This window comes from Dendronephthya gigantea, unplaced genomic scaffold (genome assembly GCF_004324835.1).
Source record: "Dendronephthya gigantea isolate DGI-Jeju-01 unplaced genomic scaffold, DenGig_1.0 000255F, whole genome shotgun sequence".
Lineage (NCBI taxonomy): Eukaryota > Metazoa > Cnidaria > Anthozoa > Malacalcyonacea > Nephtheidae > Dendronephthya > Dendronephthya gigantea.
The window spans coordinates 127,943-150,223 of NW_021163265.1; the positions used below are offsets into that span (position 1 = coordinate 127,943).

Sequence of the window (22,281 nt, forward strand, 5' to 3'; positions counted from 1 at the left end):
GCGTGTCTTCTTTGAGTGCTTAGACATCGATAAAATTTCGATAAAACCAGATTTAGGGGCTGTTTACATGAGGCCAGTTACCCGAGATTCAACGAAGCGTGAGATGATTTTGAGGTATTGAAATGAGCCGATAACATGATCCTGGTCGTCGTATAATCACCGCAACAATAGCATGTACTTAATTTTGTTTGGTGCCATAAAGACTTATTTTAATACCTCAAAGTCCTCTCACGCTTAAGCACGGGTAACCGGGCATGTAAACAGCCCCTTAGTATAATATGCCATACATGCAAACATTTTATATGTAAATGAATAATGGAATACGTGTATGTAACAATATTTAGCTATTTCAGGTTGTAGTCTCTTAGACTTTAAGTTAGTGAAATTTTTATTGCTCGATTATTTATCCTATAATATAATTGTTCGTGTTTGTGGCTCGCGTTTGGACTTTAGTGTTTGTGTGGCACACTTCAACTGCTAAGATATAGAACTGTATTTAAACGAAATCTATAAGGCCTAGTTCATACGTCGCATTTTGGTCGAGTCGAATGCAATTCAAACAATAGATATGACATGATAATGAGGCTTAATATACAATTACTTAATGGTTTCCGTGTTTGGATGACCTGATCCTTTACACGGGCTTTAACCAATCAGAACCCGCGTTATATACATGTTATTTTATAATAAGTTTGACCATCGCATTATTTATTGTTTGAATTGCACTGGCCGCGATCAACATGCGACGTATTAACTAGGCCTAACATGTTTATGTTCTTTGATTGACACCATTCATGTAAGAACACAAAGCAAACCATTCTATTCTGGGTGATGGTAGTCCCTTAATCCCCGAGCCGGTGCGGAGCACCGTGCGAGGGTACTAATTCCGCCCGGAGATTAGGAATTACACCCGGGACCCGGGAGAACATAGCGGAATCCAAAGTTGCCCAAATGTCATGGACGTTCAATGGTCATGGTACTTGTGCGCATGCGCGAAATGCGAACGAGTGTAGACTGGTAATCAGCAACTTCCTGATTGGCTAAGACGAAACGTTTGTGTTTCAGTGAAAACGTCAGCAATTTAACTGTCATTTTGCAAACTATTTTTTAAAAAAATGTATCGAAAACAAAATATGAGATGTGGAATCAAATAACAGAAAAAAAACCATAGAAAGAGTTTAAAATATTATCAGAACTGGAGGGATTAGCGGTGAAAAGGAACAACTCAATTATAATTCTTGAAATGGTAGGAGTCTATTTTGTTTATTTCGAGGTTTATTTCGTGTTTGCTGTACGAATACATTTTATGACCTTGGTACAGTATGTCGTTTTGCTCGGTTTTGCGAAGACGTGACCGACTATTTAAGGCTTTACATCATCGTTTTAACTTCCAAAAAAGTTCTTAAAAGTGTAATTCAGTGTTTTAATATAACAAATATCACTTTAAAGGTTTATATAGTCGACTGCAATCACTGCATGAATTTAAGAATCGAAAAACAACATTCGACGTTCACTGCTTGGTTATTTATATTATTTGGGCTGTTTTGATGTTTTGAAGGTTTAGCTATAATGAAGTATTAACTCTCACTTAAACTGTGAAAGTCTATAACTTAATGCAACGGAAAGCAGCAGGAAAACGGGTGATTTCACTTCACCTTTACGACTGTGTTTGTTTCCGAAATATTTGAAACATCAGCTATCGGCTTTACATTTAGGGCATTTCATAATATTGAAGGTTAGGTCTGGCTAGCTCAGGAAATATTTTGCTTCGTTTGAAATGGCGAGGGGTTGCTGCATGCATGTATTTCTAGTTTAGAGTTTTAATATTTGCAGTAACTGGAGGACAAACGTACTTCAAACAGTTTAGGAGCAAGATTATATCTCACATGAAGGAAATTGAATCGTGTAAGAACACAAAGCAAACCATTCTATTCTGGGTGATGGTAATCCTTTATTTAGAGTTTTATCATTTGCAGTAACTGGAGGACAAACGTACTTCAAACAGTTTAAGAGCAAGATTATATCTCACATGAAGGAAATTGAATCGGGTTTACAACTAAATCTCAAGACGACTATTTTAGTAAATTCAGAAATGGCATTTGATATAAAGTTTGGACAACAGATATCGAAATACTAGCTGCCTCATCCTTATAATGGTCAATGGAAAGCTTTTCGCGTGTTTCCTCGTGGACAGAGCCATAGGCATAGCATGCCGTGGACTGACTTTCTCAACAATCCATCATGGACCTTTTAATTTTTTTTGCAATCTCAAATATATAGATCACGTTGCAAGTTGTGTGGTTCTACTGTATTAGATCAAATGTGGACCATGCTAATTTCATTACCTGCAAACAGCTGAATATCCTAGTCCAACATACTTTGTCTATACCTATACAGGGTGAGTAAAAAAAACTGTGAAATTTAAATTAGCTGCAATGTGTCTGTAATCGGCTGTAATGAGACGGAATTTGCCTAAAATATCTTATGGGTATACGAAGCATAATTATCAAACAAGTGAACCCATTATTTAAGTAGAACATAAAGTTTGTTCCCTTTGGGAGTTAAAATGCACTCTAAGCTCTGTAATAAAAAAGAACGTGGGATTGGTTAATTGTTTTAAACACTTTCGCATTAATTAACCACGTCTTGTTGATTGTACGCAATGGGAATTGTCAAATTCCAGCCATAAGTTCCCGACTAATTTGAATTTCAAAAGCGTCAGGTTTTTTTTACTCACCCTGTACAGGGTGCATGTCTCAAAAAAAACGCAACCATTGAATTGAAAATGGCTCCTAATCCTTTATTTCAAATGCTAAAAGTCATTTTAGCTGAACTATGGTGCAAACCCGAACAATATTAATATTCTTGCATATCAGTTAAGTTGTTGCGTTTTTTTTTGAAACACCCTGTATATAAAAGAGAATATTGACCAACACAATAGTTCAGAGCTCAGAGTCTGCGATTTTCCACAATTTTATACGGATCAAAGGCCAAATACTAAACAATATTAAATAACGGGAAAATATTGAGAGCAATTCATGCAATAATATCACATCTATACAACATGCTAAGGACGCCAGTCAAGCTATAGCAATTCCCGTCGAAATTCAAATGCGAATGAATTTGACCAGCAGGGTTTCGACGTATCGGTCTTAATACAATGCATAAAATTCAAAAGCTTATATTCTTTTATACTTTAAACATTCTAGCGTATCGAAACTATATCACGAGCTTTGCGAAGGTGAGTTCCAGCTTCAAGTCATACTTCAATCGTTATTTTGTTGACTGTACATGTATCATCCTATTCGATGCTCATTGAATCTGTACTAGTTCCGAATTTGCCTAAAAGAATATCCTAGTCCAGACCAATATTATGTGTAGTATTTACTTCCTCCTTCGTTAGCAATGCAAAATCATTACGACAGCTTCACCCAAACATATATGATCGTCTTAAATACAGGAACGTTTATCTATATAATATTATTATAATATAATAACTAGGATTGTTTGCGGAAACAGATTTTATATCCTGGAGAAGATTGCGAGAAAATATTAAGAATGATTTTAGATTATTTTGTTGAAATCATGCGACCTTTTGAGGGAAATATTTGCAATTATAACTTGTATACGATGGCTTGATTTATATATAACAATATATGCCTAAAGACTTATCATCTCATTAATTTGTTTGATAATCCGTTAAATGTTAGTTTGTCTGTAACTCTGTCCTTGTGTTATATGTGCAAAGGAGTTATTTAATTTTCACGTGCGAAATCTTAAAATCATCGTTCGTATTGTTGATGTCAAATGTGAAACTACCAGACGTTAAGTGCTGTAATTTACATGAAAATTAATATACGAAAGATTATCATTGATCGGGCGATCTTTGGTCTTTGCTAACAATAATACTCTACAGATCATACTATTCTTAATGAGCTTTAAATAATCTCGCCTATTTTCAACGTATGCATGGTCAATGTTTCTGCAAATATTATTTCTCCCGTTATATATAAGTAATGTACGCATGTATATTATTACTGTAAATTTTTTTACTTGTATATCAATGGGAAAAGTAAATAACCAAGATAGACGTCTCCGTTTTCAAGCCACGGAAGTAAGGCAGAGATCGGCAGAGGTAGGATGAAAAGTGTTGAATTCTAAAAACCCCCTGGTAGTTTACCAGAATGTTTACACAATTTAAACGGTTAGTTTCATGATTTATGAAGGTAAATACGGGTAAATACCACATTATTTTTGTCTGGCCGAAAGCTACATGGACTGACGGCGCGATGAAAATAATTATACAAAAAATGTATGCAATTTTCTGCAATTAGAAAGGCTAAACAGGACAAAAATAACTGAAATTTTAACCAGAGACGAGCACTGTTTACCCCCTTTAGGTTAATGAATTATGCACAACTGACTTAACCTGAATGTGCGGGGGTGTGATTTGTATAATTGCAAGCATGGAGTGCGTAATACAGGAAACTGAATACTCTACGCCCACTATAACGTGTCTTAAAGCCGGAACATATTTATTGTAGATTTTGAAAGATCATCGCAGATGAGAAGGTATAGGAAAAATCGTAACACAATGCATTATAATGTGGTCATATTTTGGGTCATCTTTTGCCCTTGTATTTCAAATAACCTGAAGCTATGATTTATTAGAATTACCGCTTATTCTATAAAATAAATGAGCCATCCTTTTATAAATTTGCAGCTACGATTTGTAGTGAGAGATGGCGGATATATCTCGATATCCGATGTTTTTGATCGCCCTTAATATCTTGCGAAGTATGAAAGATAAACAAATTTTGTAAAAAGGCTCTGCAAGAAGTATAAATCTCCTTTTCAACAAAACAGAAATAATTTTTTTGCTATATCCCTTTAATCCCCGTTTACGCTTGCCGGCGATTTTTGCTTCGATTTTATTTGCGATTTTCTTCTTTTCATGGATGTGAACAAGTAAATTAGTTGCTGTTGTTCAAGTGAGAGCTCTTATACATCAGAACATCCGTAACTAATTACTCGTTCACAGATGTCAAAAGAGGAAAATCGCACAATAATAAAATCGCAGCAAAAATCGCAAGTGTAAACGGGCCTTTAGTTTCAAAAATATTTAAATCTCTCGACTCTTAGTGACCCAAACGTCGGAGAAAAGTCCTTAAATTAAATTATACAGTATATGCAGAAATTATGACACACCGTCGCTTGATACCTGTACTAATAAATTTCCGTTTGTCTTATACAGACATGGGCAAAATTAGCCGAGTTTTTGTTCTACTTATCCTCGCAAGTTGGCAAATGCCTCATCTAAAAGGTAGTGTATACATTATATGATAAAGGTAAAAAAGTTTCCTCCATACTGGGTATACATAACCCGTAGTCCACATTTCAACAATTGTTCTGATGTGGAAATATTTAATCGTAAAAATTATGTTTATTTGATTGATCCATATCAATGCAGTCGGTCAATGCAGCTCTATTTTTATTTCTTGGTGATGTACAGAACATTGAGCATGATCGAGCATCATGTTAGCTAAAATTTCTTGATTATTCCGACATTTTTCATTGTCGAAATATATGTATTGCCATTGGTGCGGTTTGACCAGCACTTGGTGGCTTTTCTCATGCTCTTATTAAAAAAATCTTCGATATCCCGCTTCCCGCAAATTATAGGAAACGAAAGGCTTGATATGGGTTAAATACTTCCCTATGCCAAGAGTAAGAATAGTTTGTAAAAAAAAAATTTCATATGTAAATCAGCAAAAATATGTTATCTACTCGGATTTTGTCGGAAAATGAATTGGCAGTTCGTGAAACTGATTATTACAATTTTATGAAAGTTCCTAAAAAACTTGTAGAGCATATGCTTGAATTTATCCTATTTCCTTATCAATTTGGTTCCGGATAGAAACGTCAAAAAAGACGTGATTTGTTTCATATTTTATTGTGCAAGAAAACACTCTTTGACAATGTTTCCAAACAATGTTTCCCCTAAAATTCTTCTTTCTTCTAAATCATGCAAATAACCCATCCATATAGGTAACAGTGAAGCAGAAATTGAATATATCTTCTATTCAAACGCCACTCATATCTCGTATATTCCCGTTAATGGTGGAAAACCTAAAGCTTTTGTGTCTTCACCAAGCGCGAGCCTTGGTTACGACGTAATAAAATACCGTCTTTGGTATAGAGCAGATGTTAAACTGTACAACTCATATTTGGATTCAAGTGATTTAAAAACTGTTGCGGTTCCTTCAGTTTTTGGCCCATTTTCGGTTGATGCATTGAATCAAAGTATCTATTACCTAACGGATGATAATTTTAACCTTAAATGGATTGATTACAACGGAAATAACTTACAAAATGTTGCTGTGTCACCAAACAATGATTTCAGGGATTTGCGAGTCGACACTTATAACAGGTAGGGACAGGTTATGGTGCGACGCTGTTTAAAGGTATTCTGCTTTTGTGGTAACGCAGTTGTAGTACAATTAGACCTAAATCTAAAGAAATACGGCAAATCTGCATCTCAATATCACAAAAATAATGAATTTTCTGATGAACTATTTCTAACTGTGTACAAAAGCAGTGAGCATTTAAGCAGTGATCAGTAAGCACGTAAACTAGATGGATATAATATATCTGCCTAACATCCATTCACTTAAAGTCACTCTCCCAAATTTAGATCGATATTTTTCACCACTGATCTTACGAACAATCGAAATCTCATCCGGTACAGTCTTGCAGATGGAACTGATCAAACTCTTCACGATAGTATCACGGGAATAGGCACTCATCTCGTTCTTGATACCGTGAATAAAACCGTATATTGGGCTCTTTTTACATCCGATTCAAATTACAAGATATTGAAAACAACGTACGATGGTCAGACTTCACAGATTGGAACAGATCAATCAGGAGGCATCACAACTGTGGACATTGCAGATGGAAATGGGTATTATTATGTCCTCGATTCAACAACATCCCAAATTTTCAAATATGATAAATCGACAGATACAATGGCTGCTAAGATCTCGCTTTCGACAGAAGCAACACGAATCGTTATTGCGGCCGGTAAGTGACAAACGAGTCAGTCGCTTTTTCAAATTGTTTTTTAGCATCTCAGTTTATTTTGCAAAGTTGAAATGAATTTCTTATGAGAACAAGATTTTCTTTTAGCTTATCCATTTTGTGGCATGGTAGTTTATATCATCTTCATTGTATTATGTGATTGTATACAATCTCCTCGGATTACTTTCAGCGGTTGAAATATAAAGCATATTTTAGATATGAATTCCCATAGGTTGTATTTTGGAACATTACATAAAACTAGCCATCCACACAAAAATGAACATTTTGAAAACAAATTTAACACATGTGCCTCTCACTTCCACAGATGTCAATGAATGCCTGGATGACCCATGTGATCGAAAAGCAAACTGTACAAACATTGTGGGTTCGTACATTTGTGAATGTCGGAATGGTTACGAAGGAAACGGAATAAATTGTACAGGTAAGTCTTAGTTTCATCCGAAAAGCATTAACTGATTGGAATGGTCAAATTCTCGTGCATTTTCTGTTTTTTAAAAGTGGGAGGGGTGGTCAAATATTAATATATTCACGTTCAGCATTATTAGTTTCTTTTGTTTTTACGATCTTCTAACATGAATACATGAATATTTGCCCCCCCCCCCCACATAACGATACTCTGCGGTGTAGGGTCGCAGCTCCACGCAAAAATAAATTTCATTGGCTGACTTTACAATACATTTCTGTTTCAACCTATAGCATAACTTCGCTCTTTAGAAAGCATAAAAAAGTATTATCCAATTGGACGAAAGCTTCCGGGCACTGCGACATGTCCCTTCTGCGGCCCCTGATGGCAACAAACGAATGCAAAAAGCTGAACTTTTTAATGTTTTTTACCTGTTTAAGCCATGATTTTCTGTTAGTTATTTTAGGCACATACTGTTATTGATTGGTTTAATTTCCTCTAATGGTTTTGTTGATAGTCCATTTGTTAGTCGTAGCAGTCGATCGTTATACCCATAAGTTGTGTGATCCTATTTTAAGACGTTAATGAATGTACTGGCGAAAATTATTGTTCTTCAAATGCTGCCTGTGAGAATAATATCGGATCATATGAGTGTACTTGTAATGAGGGATATATGGGAAGTGGAACCGAATGTGGTTAGTATGATGTTTTGTATTGTGCATTATAATGCTTTGTTCTATTTAATTACAAGTCAGCAAAGAATAGAGCGTTTGGATCAACAGCGCTAGCTTCTCTAGGCATGATGGACATGTGAGCAGGCTTGACATGAACTTTGACCATGACGTCATATAGGGCATGTATTAACATTTAACACCAGCACATAATTAGTGAGATAGGAAAATAGAGCAAGCGAGACGGAAAATGTGTAAATGTATGTATGTATGTGAAGTATCTGTTTGAGAGACTACGACGAGCTAACCTGCGCCATTATTAAGTATATGCTTAGAGGACCTCGCCACAGAAGTAAGCTATTGAATTTAAATTGTTGTTTATGTAATATTATTAGGGGTAATTTAGATCACACGTGCGAACTTGATCGGAACTATATATGCATGTTTTTATTAATATTCTTTGTATTAATTTGTTCTTATTCTAGATCGAATTGTTTAATATAATTTATAATACGATTTGCGAGTTTTCCTTGGACATGTGCTTAATCTAAAATTGTGCTAACCGGTCGTCTTGGTTCCGACAAAACAGCGTTTATATAATATTACGAAGAAAATAACGAATCATTGACATGTATGACGTATAGGAACAAACTTTCAGTTGCAGGGTTATATTTACAAAATTGTTATGCGTTACAAAATTTCAATATATAGTTTGGCCGAATATGCCTACTCGCTACATTCCTCTTTTGGCAATCAAGTTTTAACATATTCTATACCACATGAAAAATCATTGGACATCTTGTTTCTCTTTCTGCAGACGACATTGATGAATGTACTGGACCATCACAGAGATGTACAGGTGCTGGTCAATCGTGTACCAATTTTCCAGGAGCCTATCGTTGCCACTGCATTAGTCCAAGACAACAAATTATCGATGGCGAATGTGTCGGTAGGTCTTCAATGATTTAATGTCGTTTATAACATCAGCCATTTGCTATATCATTATTCACCGGAGTTGAGTGGGTTGCACAAAATATTTCGCCTCTGTGTTCACCGCTACTGCAGATAAACCAACGCATATTGACGACATTGCCACAGACTTATGGGGATGTGTGAGCATTTATTTTCATTTCCTGAAGCATCCATCATGCAGTTCCAATAATGACATCTCAGAAAATAGGCAAATCTTTGACTATTGTGCGCTGTTATAACGATACTATAATCATATCTACTATGTAATTAGAATTGCCATTTGCCAACTATATACTACGTGCTACAATAAAAATCATCGCGTTGCAATTAAACGTGTAAATCTAAACTTATTTCGTATGAAACTAACCTTGTATTATTTTTAGATATTCAGGCTTCAATTGAAGGTCAATTTCGAATTATAAATCTCAAATACGATTCGTCCTACGATAATCAGCAAAGCAGGAAATACTATGATTTTACTCAAGAATTAATCATCCAGGTACGCAAGACGTTTACGTTTTGAATAAATAATGTGATAATGTTAGGCACGCACTATTACCTTGAAGCTACTGTACTACCTGAAGCGATTGTCCCATTATAAATATTGGGCCTAAAATTTTAAGACCTAATTTTAAGATACAGCTATAATATCATATGAATATAATATCGCAAAAGTGATTATTGAAATCACTTGCCTCTGATTGGTCGAGAGACCTCGGATTATTCCGCGATAATCACCTAAGCGGATTTTTTGAAATGGCGGCGAGTTGTCTTTGTCAAAGTGAAAGATGAAGGAATGCGTTATTTTGACAAAAATAATATACATATAAAAGATGTGAAATAATTAGGCATAAAATTATTTTCAAAGTAAAAACTACTATGTAGAACGCTTTTCAACTTTATTTTGCAAAAAATGTTTTACTTGAATCACTGTGAAACGATGGAGATATTTGTTGACGTTTGTAAAACATGTATTTTTTACAACAGATTTGATTTTTCAAAAAATCACCTTTGTAATTATACTAAAACAATTATATTCACATCTGGCTCGATGAATATTGCTGAATAATTGGCGAATAATTGTTAAATATATGCCATGTACGTGTTTCCTTAGGTTAGCTTTGATGCTTGATACTGTACTTGATATTAATTATTTAGCTGACAAATTTGTACACAAGGACAGAGAAGCTACGTTTTATCTTCCAGGAAATCATAATTTTACGATTATTGTAAGTGTTCATCTTTCTCAAACTTTTCTTTATTATTTTCCTTAAAGTCAACACGTATGGTGCATTTCCGGCGTTAGCGTTTGCGCGAATTATGTTAATCAGGTGTAGTTTTCCTAATGGTGTGTAAGAATGTCATTTACATCGTATAAAACAATGAAAACTGAATTAAAGAGTAAAATGTACGTTTCTAATTATCTGGATTTCACCAATTTTGAGTGCTGATCTTGAGCATAACCAATTAAGAGAAGAAGTCTAAATATTTCGAAGGATTGCATGCTAAATTTTATCAATTCTTATTAAGTTAAAAATGAAATAGGTTGAAAAGAGGTTTGTAAAAAACAATATATATGAATCGCATTGTCAAGTTGTTTTTTTTATTCACAAAGTCCGGGTTCCGTTGGCTTCGATTATCTGGCAACATTCAATGATACAAAAGGAATAAACAATGAAAATGTTCGGGAAGAGTTGGCCAGTTCTTTCAACGTTACAGGAAGTGGCACGTTTCTTGGGAAAAACCTTCAAATTAGCAAGAGCACAAATATTACTCAAGTGAAAAGCCTTTTCACTGTTAAAGGTAAAATGCGTGAATAGGTAAATATTAATGTTGTTCGTATTAAATCACCAATATTACAAATACACCGGTAATGACATCGCCATTTTCCCTAAATAATAGTAAAAAGTTTGAGAAAGTTTGACAAAGGTAAAACGCTTTTGTGGTATTGCACGAAAATTTAAATCAGAAAATTACTGTACAAAAAAAGCACTCCGGCATTGATCGTTGCATTTCTGAGGAAAATTTGGACATGTCTATAATTATAAAAATGCTATTAACTTTGAACGCCAATATCTCCGTGAATTTTTAGGTAAAATAAAATTGTAATAAACCAAAATCTAAGTTAACGTTCCTATTATATAATACAATATAATTAAGTTTATTTTAGTGCAACGCTGGTTACAAAGTTCTTATCAATCAAACAGGAGTACTGTTTTTAGGACACCAGGCAGGATACATTGATTTCTTTTTCTTTTACATGTCAGATTATGATGAATGCAATCCACAAAATAAAATCCATACGCCAGACTGTGGTTTCAATGCAACGTGCATAAACACAGACACAAGCTACGATTGTGTTTGCCATTCTGGGTTTGAAAAAAATCATACCGGTTGTATGGGTAGGTAGCTAACATTATAACATGTGATGACGTGACCTCAAAAGCAGCTAAGAAATTGTTAACCAAATTATCACATCATAAATACCAGACCAATGATCTGTACACTAAAGGTGTAATTCAAATTACGTTTAAGATATTGACGAATGTGATAGAAGAACTCACAATTGCCATAAAAATGCTATTTGCATTAATTATCATGGCTCTTTCAAGTGTTTTTGCAAGACAGGGTATCATGGAAATGGAACTAATTGCCAAGGTTTTTTTTTTCACACATACCACGATTTTAACGCAATGACTATATTAAAGTACTATTTAACCCGGTTGAGATTTGGACGGTAAAAGTAAAGCGAACCACCTTTTTAGATAAGAATGAATGTGTTCATGAGGATCACAATTGCCACGATAATGCAACGTGCATAAATAATGATGGCTCGTTTCACTGTATTTGTGATTCTGGATTCACAGGAAATGGAACTCACTGTAAAGGTTAGTGAATTATGATTCAAACAGTCCACTGCTTATCGGTACACTTCCATTTTGCCTTTTAAGAATGAAAGAATAATGGAGTGGTGCGCTGCCACCATGTTTATAAAATAATTAAGTTACACTAATTTTAAGATGTGGACGAGTGTTCTGAAAGCGAAAGTGTTTGCCATGGAAGCGCGACATGTACAAATATCATAGGATCTTTCCATTGTGCTTGTAATTTGGGATACCGTGGAAATGGATCTTATTGCGAGGGTATGTTAGAATCTATTCTCATTCGTGTATTATTGCACCAGCCATACCTTGACCATGCAGCTAACAACCCTAAGTCCCTAATCTTCTGATTTTCAAATTACTATTTGTCTTGTCACTATAAACACATGCATTATTATTGAACGAGCGTGGTTTTTGACGAGTGAGCCTTCGCTGGCGGTTCAATGTTTTAGATATTGACGAATGTGCAGAAGGGAATCACAATTGTCACAGCAATGCAACATGCACTGATAATGACGGCTCTTTTAACTGCATATGTAGTATCGGTTTCACTGGAAATGGAACTTATTGTAAAGGTCAGTTCACTGTTTTTGATGTAGGCTAAAAATTGAACTTTTAATTGCGGATTGCAGTATGTGTCATTGTCTAGCACACCTGGAATCAGGCGTCGACTACATGAATTGCGTTTTAGTACAGTTGATTTTAGAATTATTGCCATTCATTTTCATCACGAACTATTTAAATGAAACATGAAAGTACGTGCTTTAACCGAGCGTGCCTTTTGTGAACTGGCATATACCCGATTTTTTAAGTCAACGTGCCTGTGAACCTTTGTAAAAAATACAATACTGGGGAAAGACTCCATTGTTCAGCAATTAGCTACAACGTTTTATTTCCTACCACTTCGTAGAATGTATTTTGTCCTATCAGGTCTTGTAATAAATTACCAGGGTGAAAAGCCCATTTATTAGAATGGAAGTTAAGCTATTCTCAAAATAGATCTAGGTTATGTTGAGACCGTAGCTTATTATAGATATTTACAAATTAGGTATTTTCTTATTATTTCTAGACGTCGATGAGTGTTTGGAGTACAGTGGGTCTTGTCATTCTGCTGCCACATGTGGAAATATAATAGGTTCTTTTCAATGCACATGTAATTCTGGGTATACCGGCAACGGAAAGTTTTGTGAAGGTGGGCATGTATGTAGTATCTTACAGCTACTAACAATTGCCTTTGGACTAATAACTTAAAATTATATGTTCTGGTATTAGTTCCGAAATTAGAACAATAATTGGGGGGGATGTTGTTTATTACATTTATTCTGTTCTGCTCGACGGATTCATTTTGTAAGTGCAATATCTTAAAAAAGAGAAATCCGTGCGGCAGAACTGAATATGTGAATAAACAATTATCGTCGTAGTCTCGGCCCTGTCAGGTATGTTTATACACGAGTTTAAAAAAGAGACAATCTTAACTGAATATGGCATTGTTAACTAAACGTAGCACTAGCAGTGACTAAATGTAACTGCATGAAGGTTTGGCTTTGAATTATATTAACTGAATCCATAAGTTGCTATGAACACATCCAAACCAAAAACCAAGATGGCCGTCACTGACATAACATATCTGGAAAAAGTAGTTTCTTCAATACCATTTTATGTATTCTTCATTATAAAAATAAAGATTTATGAATTTATCATATTCTCAATGATTGGAACTAATTATCAAGTTTTATTTCTCTAGATATAAATGAGTGTTCTGATCCTCCAACCAAGTGTACCAATAAAGGTCAAACGTGTATCAATTATCCAGGAGCATACAAGTGTCGCTGCACAAGTCCGAAAGAACAGTTTGTTAATGACAAATGTGTTGGTATGTATGTACACTGTATAATAATATGTTTCCGGATAGCTATTCCGTGGTTTTATACCGAGGAAAACCATCGATCTTAACAGGAAAAAAACCTTTCGAAATATTTTTCTGGCCTCCTTATTTTTCGGTAATCAATGATTGTTATCTCACAATGATAATTTTTTACTCCGGCGTCAGCGACGGAGTTGAAAATTCGCCCCGGTTTTGTTTTGTTTTTGTTTTTTTTTTTTTTTTTTTTTTTTTATTATTTTTCGTCGTCGCAAGTCTGTAATGGCGCGAAATATACTAGTATTTAAAACAAGTATGTGACCGTATTTATCTACGTCCCAGTCTTATCTCCCAAGACTTGTGGTGCACAGCTTTGGCTAATTTTCCAATGCGCGATTCGATTTCGCTCGCATGATACGGCAATTCCTCCAAGAGGAACAAATAAACCGTTCTTTTCATGCTGTTCGATTACGTTTAGATTGAATTGGGGTAAGAATATATTTAATACATGTAGACCCGGTCCTATTTTAATAATATCGCTGCTATTTTGCCGTTTAACAAGATGATGTGGTCGTGTATGGGCGCGTTGACACGTCGCGTAGTTTGCACAGGATCGAAGATTTAATACAACTATATAAGCGCGAATTCCAAAGGCAAAGTGTAAGACGAAGCGAATGTATCATGCGGTTTATTTACATTTTTGAACAATTGAACTTCTATACTGCGATGTTCTTCTGAATTTCGCGATCGAACATTTAGGTTCGCAAGGCATCTAAATGCGAATATGTATGCGAAACAATACGCGAACTGTATTGTTTATGTTCAGAAGCTCTATATTGAAGACTGGCACGTGCGCCGGAGTTAACGCCAGAACGGCGTCTTGTTTAAATTTGAAAAATTGGGCATGTTTTTATTGAATTCTACCAAGAGTCGCGGTATTTCTGCTAATATCAGTGATAAGCCGGGCGATTGGCACTCATGGCTAGGGTATTTTTTGCCAATTCATTCTCTGTCCCATCGAAAATATTAGGGAAATTTAAAACGAGGACGTGAACGTCAAAAACTACGTTAAAATGGCGAATAAATGACGTCGTGGGACTATACATACGGACATGTCATTTTCACGTCGTCTTTGACGCTCATGCACGTCCTCGTGCTAAATTTCCCCACTATCTAAGCCCGAACATCTGCAGTCTCCTATACAGAAATTTCGTTTTTATGGAAGATGGTCAGGATGTAAGCATTGGGTCCATTGTTGTAGACAATGACCGGCGTGCTCGATTTTTGAAGTTTCGAAGTTATATAAAAAAAAACTTAGACGAATTACATGATTGTACACAAGTAACTGTCTTTACTGCATCCTTAAATATGCTACGTTTTTTATTTCTGAATCTTTACTAGACATCGCAGCGTCTATTCAAGGTCGAATGCGGATTATAAATCGTAATTTCATCCTGGCTTACAATGATTTGACAAGCTTGGAGTTCTTCGAATTTGAGAAAGAATTCATTGAGGAGGTACGAATTTATTTTCACATGAATACAGGTACCAACTAGAAATAAATGCATGCAAAATGTCCGGGCCTATGTAAAGCAATTAACATTGGTTTTTGTTCAAAAGTAGTGAAAGCATTCGTTCTCGTAACTATATTGTATAATCGCCTTCGAGTGGAATAAATAATATTCTCTACCTATATAGTACAACTAGCTCGAACGATCGAATTCAGCTATAAAAGTCCAGCCTACAAAATGTTTTAACACTTCAGCGAAAATTTGTTTACAAATGTTGTTTACGATGTTGTTTATACTGAGGAAAATTGGCGTACTGATTCACTAAAAAGCTCCTGAAGAGTTGATAAACCTTTCGTTCTAATAGAATTAAGTATCACCAAAAAACTTCGATTATATTTAATATTACAAAGAGAATAAAAACTGACAGGAAGAGGACGGAAAAGCCGTATAAAGGATTTCATTTTGTTTATTTTTGTTTTTTAAATTTCCCGCGAGCCATTGGCATTTAAAACACGCGTGCGACAGAGTTGCAAAAAGAGTTCAACCTTCCTCCGGTAGGATTTCAAGTTTTGAAAACTTTCCTCAAAATTACGTTACGACACTGAGTCAAATGGCAGCCAACATAACGAAATATTTGGTTTTTTGGTACATGCATGTGATCAATTAGAGTGTTCAACTTTGAACCTTCCTCACAAACTTCATTCAAAGCAAACCTTCCTCCGGATGTCACCCGCGTACCCGCAGCTTTTTTGCAACTCTGGCGTGCGACAAAGTTCCCGCAAAAAACACGTAGCACGTCCCGCGCGATCGCACTACTCTAGAAACCAGGACTTCCTATAATAAAAGTGTATCGAGCCACCTTAAATTTCCAATTTTCATGCTTTAAAATACAAATATTATACCCATTCGAATTTGTACCTTTTTTCCACCCATTTGAATCTTTTTTCTCTGCCAAAGCATCTTTTAAATCCCCTTTTAATCAGCTTTATACGAGTCAATTTTCTGCAGATTTTCAAGATGATCCAAGTTTGAAATATTCTAAAAAAGTGCTAAGTTATGCTGACGGGAAACAAAATTTTAGAATTAGCCAATCACAAATTCGAAACATTTGCTAGTTTCCAGATTCGACTCGCGTTGTATGCGCATAATTATAACGTACAAAACCCGCAAATTTTCAATGGAAGCACAAAATTATTCAAGGCATAAAATACAGGTTCAGTCACTCACAAGAAGAATGAGATACAATAAATTTTGGCTCATCCACCATTTAAGCTAAACGTCTTTCGAACAACCGGCCCCCGACCGTTGGGATAACGCTACTGTGACTATTTAACAAAAAATAATTTGCGTTCACTTACCATGTAACTCACAAAGTGAATATTAAATTTAGTTAACACGTGTTTTCATGAGGACGTCTACACTACGCTTTACATTCCAAGGAGCCTTCGTTACACGAATATTGTGAGTCCTAACATTTTCATAATTATTTACATTATTTTTATTTATTCATTTTATTCGACAACACGAGCACGTTGTGATTCCAGTTTTTCTGTCACTGGACTCTCTCAAGCCAGGTTCACCTGAAATTGTCGTGAATAAATTATCTTCATTTTTCACCAATGAGAAATAGTCAGGAGACTCAGGACGTAAATTTGTCTTTCTTTTTTTATTCAAATCGGTCATTGTTGGCTGCACACACAGAAGCAACCATAGAGATTATAAATAACATTAGAGTAGTCATCGAGGAGAAATTGGGGAGCGCGCTAATTGGGGGCAAATCCAAGTCCCGGATGTTCACTCATTCACGATGTCCGAGGCCAAAATAAGTCGTTTTTAACGAGTTTTTTTTATTTCTAAATGTTTTTGCCTAAAATATCGTTTCAGAATGTCTAAATTAGTAAAACCAGTTTCAAAAAGCACTGTTTTTCCTTAAAAAACCAGCAAAGCGGCCCAAAATAACGAATATAATTTTTTTAGAATTGTTGCTAACATGGTTGCTAAGGAGGCATTGATCTAGCCAATCAGCGCTTGGCTTAGCATCAGGGACTTGAATTTGCCCTCCATTATCGCGCTCCCTTTGTTGACTGATATTTCCGATACCAATGCCTCCTCTAGTGTTTTTTATAATCTCTATGGAATCAACCCTGACATGTTCACGACACTGGCGCGTTTCAAAGGAAACAAGGCATTACGCTTGAGAGTGCTTTCTACTCTTAGTACGCGGAAATTCAATTTAAGTTATTCACTTTAACCTCTGAACCTAAAGAAAGTAAAGAAAAGTTTGATACTTTTCTTTCATACCGTATTAAGATGCTGCATAAAGCATTAAAAAAATCTCGACGTTTTGATCTGTGGGAATTCGTCATCAAAGTTTGCCTATAGGCCTTCCAAATATTAGCATTTTAGTTTCCTGAAAGAAATTTCTCTTTTCAAAATACACGACTTCGACATTTCCAGCATTTAGTATCTGCCTGGATACTAAGGCCATACTATACCATACTTTAGTATCTGCCTCATAGCTACATTGGCGTATTCCTGTGTTTCAAAGTCATTATAGTTTTTTTTTTACCAGATTGTCTAGGGCCGACACGCTTCAGTTCAATGCAGTTTTGTATCATTTTCTGTTTGCATGAGCTCGGTTACCCGAGATTTAATGAGAAGTAAAATTATGACTTTGAAGAATAAAAATGAGCAAATAACATGATTCTGGTAGTCATCCTAATAGTAGCATGTGATTGAGATAAATTAAGATATGTTTATAGTTATTGAGTATCTGAAAATGATCTCACGCTTCGTTAAATTTCTGGTAACCGGGATCATGTGAACAGTTCCTTGGTTTTAGGGCCTGTCTACACTAGTGCGTTTTCGTTTGTATGCGGTTTCGCAAGACCGAAAACGCTTCGATCGATTCGCGTTCACACTACCGTTTTCGTAGCGTATTCGACTGTTCACACTAAAACGCTTGAATACGATGATCGGATCGTAGTCTGACGTTAAACGGTAATTTGCGCATGCTCGGCAGTACACACTTCCTTTATAATTTTTATCCCTAAATACCTAAATCTTCTAGTTGGTCTGCAAGACCGATTTTTTGCTCGATTGGACCTGGAGAGGCCCAGATAAAATGTATGTTCGTGAGACAGCTATTTGTCTTCGGTGTGAAGCCATCATGGCGTTATACAACGCAACATTTAACTACAAACAAAAAATTATGTTTGCTAGAAGCATGAGAAACTCCATATCGTGCTCGTCCGCCATGTTTGGTTAGAATTATGCCGCGGATAACTGACTTAAGAGTGGCAATCACTGGTGGCAATCGATGCGTGTGATGTAATCGTTTTCAAAAGTATCGTATTCAAGTGTTCACACTAATACGATATGTATGCGTTTTCATTTGTATTCACTTTCAACAGCGTATTCAAATCGATGCGTTTTCGGTGAATACGCTGAGCGTATTCGAGCGTATTAGTGTGAACGGAAGGCCTAAACGCATCGAAATGTATGCGTTTTCAAACGAAAACGCACTAGTGTAGACAGGGTCTTAATGTGAAGAAATAATGCAAAAATTGTAATTTAAAACTTAAGGAAAACATGTAGGAATGGAAATGGTAGTAGATATTTCTCAACCGTGCGTACGGATGGCTTCAATTACGGAATGCTTCCATTTTTTAGCCTTTGTTTAATTCTTTGTCTAATACATTGTCATTGCAGCAATGGATCTGTTGGTATAGACTACGTTGCCGGATTCAACAGCGCAACAGGACTGAGTAGTGAAAAATTACAACAGGAAATGTCGATGGCATTGAATATTTCAAACAGAGGCGCATTTCTTGGCAGTGACCTCAAGATTAGCGAGAAGACAACTCTCGCGCAATTGCAACCTCAAATAGCAGAGTTTTTTACGTTTAAAGGTTAGCTGCAATTCCAATCAGTAGCGTAGCCAGCCTGTCGATTTGTCCCGCTATTCTAATATTTTGGTATTCACTGACAGTGAAAACAATAGATTTCTAAAGACATGAATAATCATAAATAACTCGAAATTTACGCAACGGGACAAAATCGTCAGGCTGGCTACGCCACTGGTCTCTATTACATAGAGGGTATTCAACTGTGACTTAACTACCTTATATAAACAAGGGGGAATTTCCTTTTAGACCAATTAGCAAGTTTATCAATCAGTTAACCAATTTCAGTAAACCAAACCCATTGCACAAATCTTGATTACTTCCTGTACAAAGATACACTATTCGCCACATGAAGTATTTAAAATATAGCAATTCTGATTGGCTTTGCATGAAAAGTAAACAAATCGTGCCGATTGAGTTTAAAACAAAACTCCTTCTTGTTTCTTATACAGGGGTGATGAACTTTAAATCACCAGAAAATGAGCTTTAATACGTCAATAATTGTCTATGATATAGCATGAGAGCGATTTTTAGTACTTAAACTTGGGCAAAGAAAAGATATTGCTTTAACTGCAAAGTTATTGCTCCAAAAGCATCCATAAAAAATGCATGTATAATAAATTGTAGACCATTTATTGGGTATGAAATCAACTCAACAGCTTGCAGCATTTTATACACAATATTTTCTTTGTCCGTTCAGATTACGACGAGTGCTCTTTAGCAAATATCCATGTACCTGTTTGTGGGAACAACACAAGATGTATCAACACAAATACCAGTTATTACTGTGCCTGTGTTGAGGGATTTTTTCGCAAGAATGGCACTGATTGTTTATCATGTAAGTGTAAATCTTATACTTACACGGCCTTCTCTTCTGTCTGAAAATTGTGTTAATATTATAATGTGTTAAACAGCAGAATTCCAACTAAAAGGATGATAAATATATACATACATGCTTGGCTTGTTTAAATTTGCTTATTTTTACTGAATTTTGACAGAATAAGTAAAAATTAGCTAATTAATACATTTCAAAAGAATATTTGTATACAACTGCAAATATTTCGCTAGCGAACTATTCTTTGCATGTGGAGATCGGTAACATAATTTTTATATAGTGTTGTACATCAAGAATAATCACAAGCACGCATCATTTTGCACGCCATTATATGTATTTTCATCAAGCTGTTAGCATGCGTAATCATTGAACGTTGTAAACGAGCCATTTCTTTACATATTAACTTCTTTTCGTACAAGACTTTGATACTAGTTTCGTAAAATATTTGCAGCAATATAACTAACTAACCTTATTTCTTTTATTATAAGCGTTCAATACAGTAAAAAAAGATGACGTTAATGTCGTCAGGAATCTGATGATTGTGGTCCTTGTATGGATTTGTGTGTGCCTTACGACCGCTGTAATTCTTACTTTTATTGCTGGATATTGGTAAGGTCATGTAATTCAAACTTTTTTTTTCGTCTGCTTTCCTTCAAGACCGTATTTATGACTTCAACCAAAAGTCAGGGACGAAACTAGAACGATAATTGAGGGAAGGGGGATTAATTCATATAGTCAGACTGCCCGACAGATTTCTTTTGTAAATGAAATAGCTTACAAAAAAATCCGTCTGGCAGAACTAAATATATAAAAAAACACTCCCCAATTGTCGTTCTAGTTTCGGCCCTGCCAAAGGTGGTACACATTCTTTTCGATTGGAATATTTTCTTCCGTTGGCGTCGATGAACCTGTAAGCTTTTAAATTTGGCTTAACAATTGTGCGACGATGTACAAAAATTTGGCGTTTCAACTAAATACAAATTTTCTTCGTCAAGAGAGTCATATTTAAATTTAATTTTTCAATATATTTTTTTTTGCTAAGACATTAAGGCACTTAATTACAATGTGGCTATTCAATTTTTTTATTTTAAACCTTGAAAACTTTCAATAAAATAAATGAACCAAAAAATCATTATGGCAGCATTATGAATCTAAAGCCGATAATAATCGTGTAGTCTTTAGCATGAGGTGCACCAAAAAACATCAAATGCAATTTAAGACAGAATTGAACTCCACACCAGATACTGTCACTTCTCCAGTATACAGAACACGCCCTGTCATGGAAAACTATTATGAAGAAAACGAGTAACTATAAGAATTGGCAGTGGCGGATCTAGGGGTGTGCAGAATAAATTACTACAGCTTAAAATCGAAATCGCATTGGCAGATTTCAATGTAAAAATGTTGTTTACAAATCTATAACCAAGAGCGTTGTTATTAAGGTGTTTTGAATTTAAAACGAAGCTCTGTAATTTATTCTGCAAACCCCCAGATCCGCCACTGAGAATTGCCAACAGATTTTTATCCATCAGTCCAGTTCGGGAGGATGTCAGGCTGTATAATTATTTGCACAACGATCTTAACTTTAATAAAATAGTCGCGCTTATATTAGATAAGCGCTTGGTTAAACGTAATGAAGATCTCTGCCATCTTTGATTAATAATTAACAAGAATCATTCGTCGAGAATGAACCTGAATGAGCACGATTTAGCATTCGACTTTCTACATTAAGGCTGGATTTCCACTTTCCAAAAAATTGGTTCGCTAGCAAAATATTTGCATGTTTTCTTTTGAAATGTGGTCAGTCAAACCACAGTTAAAAAAATATACATGGTTTGGAGGGCACATAAAACCACAATAGAAATCATTAACTATGTTGAGGTAGATTTATGCAAAAAAATGTTCTTTTCTCATCACATGTCTATTGTACTTTGCACAGATAAACCAATAGCAATCTTTTAATTAACATATTATTCAAGTCATGGCTGAGGAGCTGAGCAGGCGAATGCAATTGGTAAATTTGGCTAAAATACAATAGACACGTGACGAGAAAGGAACCATTTTTTGCATTAACCTGAACAATAACATAGTTAATGAGTTGTATTGTACTTTTATTTAGTCTCCAAACCATGTACATTCT

At 35.4% G+C, this 22,281-nt stretch overlaps 1 protein-coding gene across 3 annotated transcripts; it reads left to right on the forward strand.

The window, feature by feature from the left end:
* Positions 1-3,155: 3,155 nt before the first annotated feature.
* On the forward strand, positions 3,156-21,500 carry LOC114540920 (fibrillin-1-like). Of its 3 annotated transcripts, XM_028560916.1 has the most exons (25): positions 3,156-3,241; positions 4,074-4,135; positions 4,545-4,572; positions 5,255-5,323; positions 6,049-6,430; positions 6,695-7,083; positions 7,406-7,522; positions 8,083-8,199; positions 8,993-9,124; positions 9,531-9,646; positions 10,306-10,376; positions 10,763-10,950; positions 11,415-11,549; positions 11,683-11,805; positions 11,913-12,035; positions 12,168-12,290; positions 12,482-12,604; positions 13,099-13,221; positions 13,774-13,902; positions 15,292-15,407; positions 16,792-16,862; positions 19,113-19,312; positions 20,007-20,144; positions 20,630-20,750; positions 21,324-21,500. In XM_028560916.1, the coding sequence occupies exons 4-25, from the start codon at positions 5,257-5,259 to the stop codon at positions 21,448-21,450; spliced, it is 3,231 nt and encodes a 1,076-aa protein (XP_028416717.1). In that variant the 5' UTR covers positions 3,156-3,241; positions 4,074-4,135; positions 4,545-4,572; positions 5,255-5,256; the 3' UTR covers positions 21,451-21,500. The 3 variants fall into 3 exon arrangements, with proteins under 3 accessions (XP_028416717.1, XP_028416718.1, XP_028416719.1); XM_028560917.1 differs by lacking the exon at positions 4,545-4,572; XM_028560918.1 differs by lacking the exons at positions 16,792-16,862; positions 20,007-20,144; positions 20,630-20,750; positions 21,324-21,500 and having other exon boundaries at positions 19,113-19,259.
* Positions 21,501-22,281: the final 781 nt, after the last annotated feature.